The sequence below is a fragment of the Protomyctophum bolini genome (assembly GCF_963924005.1).
Source record: "Protomyctophum bolini genome assembly, chromosome: 15".
In the NCBI taxonomy this organism is placed as follows: domain Eukaryota; kingdom Metazoa; phylum Chordata; class Actinopteri; order Myctophiformes; family Myctophidae; genus Protomyctophum; species Protomyctophum bolini.
The window spans coordinates 37,134,677-37,138,594 of NC_137876.1; the positions used below are offsets into that span (position 1 = coordinate 37,134,677).

The 3,918-nt window shown below is 41.0% G+C and overlaps 1 protein-coding gene across 6 annotated transcripts in view; it reads right to left on the reverse strand.

Annotated features, from left to right (window-relative positions):
- meis2a (Meis homeobox 2a) overlaps window positions 1–3,248 on the reverse strand; it is a 101,001-nt gene extending 97,753 nt beyond the window's left edge. For 5 of the 6 annotated variants that reach the window (XM_080783510.1, XM_080783511.1, XM_080783508.1 and 2 more), the window contains exons 1-4: window positions 3,118–3,248; window positions 2,001–2,787; window positions 1,223–1,455; window positions 312–453 (exon numbers count right to left, since the gene is read on the reverse strand). In XM_080783510.1, the coding sequence (XP_080639636.1) occupies window positions 312–453; window positions 1,223–1,455; window positions 2,001–2,012 (387 nt within the window). In that variant the 5' untranslated portion in view covers window positions 2,013–2,787; window positions 3,118–3,248. Of the gene's footprint in view, window positions 1–311; window positions 454–1,222; window positions 1,456–1,711; window positions 1,809–2,000; window positions 2,788–3,117 lie in introns of those variants that run through there. The other variant, XM_080783509.1, reaches the window with a different exon arrangement.
- Window positions 3,249–3,918: the final 670 nt, after the last annotated feature.

Here is a 3,918-nt window from a genome sequence, read left to right on the forward strand (position 1 = left end):
CTAAAATAACACACCAAATATAATTATTAGTTTGTCATGAAGTGTGCAAATACGTTCTTATTTTAGCCAATACGGAAAACTGATAAATTACACAACCTTGTCTGAATTGTACATTTGTCCCAACAACCAATTGACATTAGAAAACATGTTATAATTTCTATCACAAAAAGAATAGTTGAAATTTATTTTCAAATAACTAACCTACATTTCAGTTGAAAGTTTTAAAGGCAAGCAAGATAAAGATAGCCTGTGCCGTGACACAACCACACTGAACAAATATGATCTAAATTATCAAATATATTTCAAGTGACCTGTTTGGCAAAGACCGCGATGTCCTCGTTGAAGGAGTCTGAGGAGCAGACATCACCGCCTGCTACTCCGGGCTCTCTCGGCGTGCACGTCGCCAGCTCGCACTTCTCAAAAACCAGAGCGAGCAGGGGAAATAAAGGGTGACTGCAAGAGAGGAGACAGTCTGTAGCCGCTACACAGCACCGCCATGCCGGCTTAACAATGCACAGCGAACACGCCTGATAACTAACACAAAAAAGTGAAAAAACTACTTGAGAAAATATCACTAGGCTATTACAAATTGCGTATAGTTTTGCCGTAAAACCCAAGATAAAATAGGCCTAAAGACTTTTGTAATTACGCAATATGAAATAATCCGAGTAGACTGACTTTTCCACTATATAAAGAAACATTTGAACACTGCGAGTTAACCTGTCAATTTCTCACTTATTATCAAGCTGTGGCATATACACAATGCATTGTAACGCATTGTCTGTGTGATGTGTTTTATGTCTAAAAACATCTTAAAGGTTTGTGCAATCAGCAACATTTATTTATAGCCGATACCCATACAGGCGACAACACGTTTAGTCTCCCAAGATAGTAACTAAACTTCCTACAATTTTAAAAATATTTTCCCATATTGCAACTTTTAGAATTAATTTACAGATAGAATTAATTTACAATTGTATATTGTTTTATTTGTAGTTTCAATCTAGCTTTGAAGATGTTCGCTTCAGCGCATAAAAATATACCTCCAGCACACTACACTGACCTAAAATTAGGCGTATACATTTTTATTACGCGTCCAGAAAGTTTACCTTAAGTTCAAGTTGAGAGAAGAAAAAGAATATTAAACAATACAATCCTCTTCAAAACTTTAAAATAGACTAATGTGGTAATGTGCTAATGGGTGTGCTTATTGCCAACTTACCCATAAATTTGATCTTTATCCCTCTTTAAAACATCGTTCACAGCGGAGCCCATGCTGCTGGGCATAACGTTAGGGTGGGGGGCATGTGCCCCATAATGCTGGCTGGCGTGGATCGGTGGTCCATGATTCAAGTGATGGACTTGGGGAAGCGGCCGTGGACCATGCGGGTCCCCGTACATAGACGCCGGGACTCCCACTCCGTCCATCCCACCGTAATGGGCCAGTTCATCGTACTGCAATAAAAATCAGAAAGAAAGTCAGCGGGTGCCCGTAGTTGCTTTTTGTTCATAAATGTGGCCAATGATCACAAAATACCATGCTGTTTAAAATATAGCACGCAAAATGAGTAAGTCTAAGCCTACTGAAAGAGACTAAAAAGTATAGGCTGCATATTTCTTCTGATAGCCTACTCGTAGAATACTACATGGGCAGAAAGCACTACATCGTGCTAAACTAACTTTCAGATACAATGATAAGGTTTGTTATTACCAAAAACATTCCAAACTTCGCTATCCCCGCAGGAGAGTTAGGCTACTTTGGTAAAACACCGAATTAGTTTGGAGTCCAGTGTGAAAGTGATCCACGAGTGTCGCGGAGGCTGTCGGTTAAGCAGAGGCTGTCACTTTGCTTGAAGAGTATAGGCTACTGAGAAAATGTCAAAAATACCGGCTCAGATATGAATACTTTGTAAATTAGCCGCGACTGACAAGAGGGTAGCGATATAGAGGCCATGTTATAGTGGATTTGTATTGGTAAGTGTTGGAGATTTAAAACCTACCCTTTGCGCCATCAGGCTGCGCTCCAATAAACTCCTGAATGTGTCGTATATTTAATATCCCAGTCCGTATAGAAAGTGATTTAGTGGTAAGATTCCCTTTTCAACCAACTTTGCGAATTCTCCTATTCGCCAATGTGGTTCAGTTGAAGCAGTAGCATCAGGAGTTTTGCAATTTTTCTTGTTTTCCTCTTTCCTCAAAAAAGAAAAAAATGCGCCAAACTGAAGGTTACAATCGGCCCATCAACAACCTGCATGTAACTAAACTGTCGTGTCTCATGGCTTTTTGCCACTCCAGCTGTCAATCAAAGCCAGAGGTTGTCAAGGTAATGAATGAATGATGGTTGGTGATGATGTTCAAGAGAGGATGAATCTTTTTAGCCCGTTTTCATCCCGCAAGTCCGCGTCTCCTTTATGCCTCCGGATCGCTATCTTGTTTTATTATTACTGCAAAAAAAAGAAAAAGCAGTAGAAATTAAGAGATTGCAATTGAGATCTTTTCCTTTCCCCCGTAGGTATTTCGTCTATCTCGCGGTCTGAGATGAGTGAGTGTCAGCGAGTGTTGGCAGGTTGGCTGCTAGCTTGCTTATAGAACAGAGTCAGCGAGCAGCGCTGATCGGTGGGCGAATGAAATGACGGATCCCGGAAGTAGTGGTGGCCATAGCCAGTCCTACAGCAGCTCCAGAGAGAGAGGAGAGACCAAACCTTGTGATATGCAGAGTATGCACGAGGACGAAGCCAAACAACACGGCGTACACTTCCACACACTTTCTTTCTCCGAGGAGAGAGCCTAAAGAAAAGCAGAAAAACGCACAGTGAGGAAGGTTTTACAACACGGGCTGCAGCCGTTAGATCAGGCTCAAATAAAGCGAATTAAAGCGGGACTATAATTTACTCGACTTTGATATAGAATGTGATTCAGAATTACGCATGACGCGTCCGAACTTTTACGCACGGTAAAGTGTAACGTCAACAAAAGATTAACATCAATACATATTTAAACTTTGATCCATGCTTATACATGACAGCCAAACAAAAGCTTATAAGGCATGAACATTGTCAATTCAAATACCAGGATATCTGATGCATTTCGAGTTTAATTTATGAGCATGACGCTTACTTGTTATCTTTGTTGTGGTTATAGCCGGTGTGCCTATGTATAATATCTCAGTAATACCTTCTAATCTCACAGCTAATTATTCTCGGGTCTGTTTAGCAAATTAAACGATACGGAGCACCCCTCTAAGCACAGAATGAACTTTTCCATGAAGAAAAAAGCTTTTGTGGAGAAAGTAATTTTGTATGTTTCTTTCGTCCAATCCCCTCTCTTGATAGAAATCCGTGCCTTACCTCAGAGTAGTCAATTATCAAAGCTCCACAAGATCATCAATCATGTGAGGAGATTGAAGTTTAGAGGAGGAGCAACGCTCCGGCCATCGATTGCTGCGAAGCCCTTTTCACTGAGCCTGGGCTCTTTTACGCACAAAACAGAAGCAAGGCCATCTATCCCCTTTAATATTTAGCTCCATCAATGCTAATATACAGAGTTGCGCAGATGGCATCATCGGTGTGTGTGTGTGTGTGTGTGTGTGTGTGTGTGTGTGTGTGTGTGTGTGTGTGTGTGTGTGTGTGTGTGTGTGTGTATTGATAGGTTTTCACATAAAGGCTCCATTTATGTCTCAGCGACATTTGTGATTGTGGAAATTAACCATTCACAATCACAGGTTAGGTCTAGGTATAGAAAACATGCTCAGGGGAGAGAGAGAGAGAGAGAGTGAGAGGGGGGTTGCGGCTACCGTTGGAGGGTCAATAAACTCCCCAACAAACAAATAAGCCATATGGTTGCCCGGGTTGACAACAGAAATAGCAATTAAAACGATTTAATAAATGAAACCGTGACAACAATTATGTTTGTTGGCAT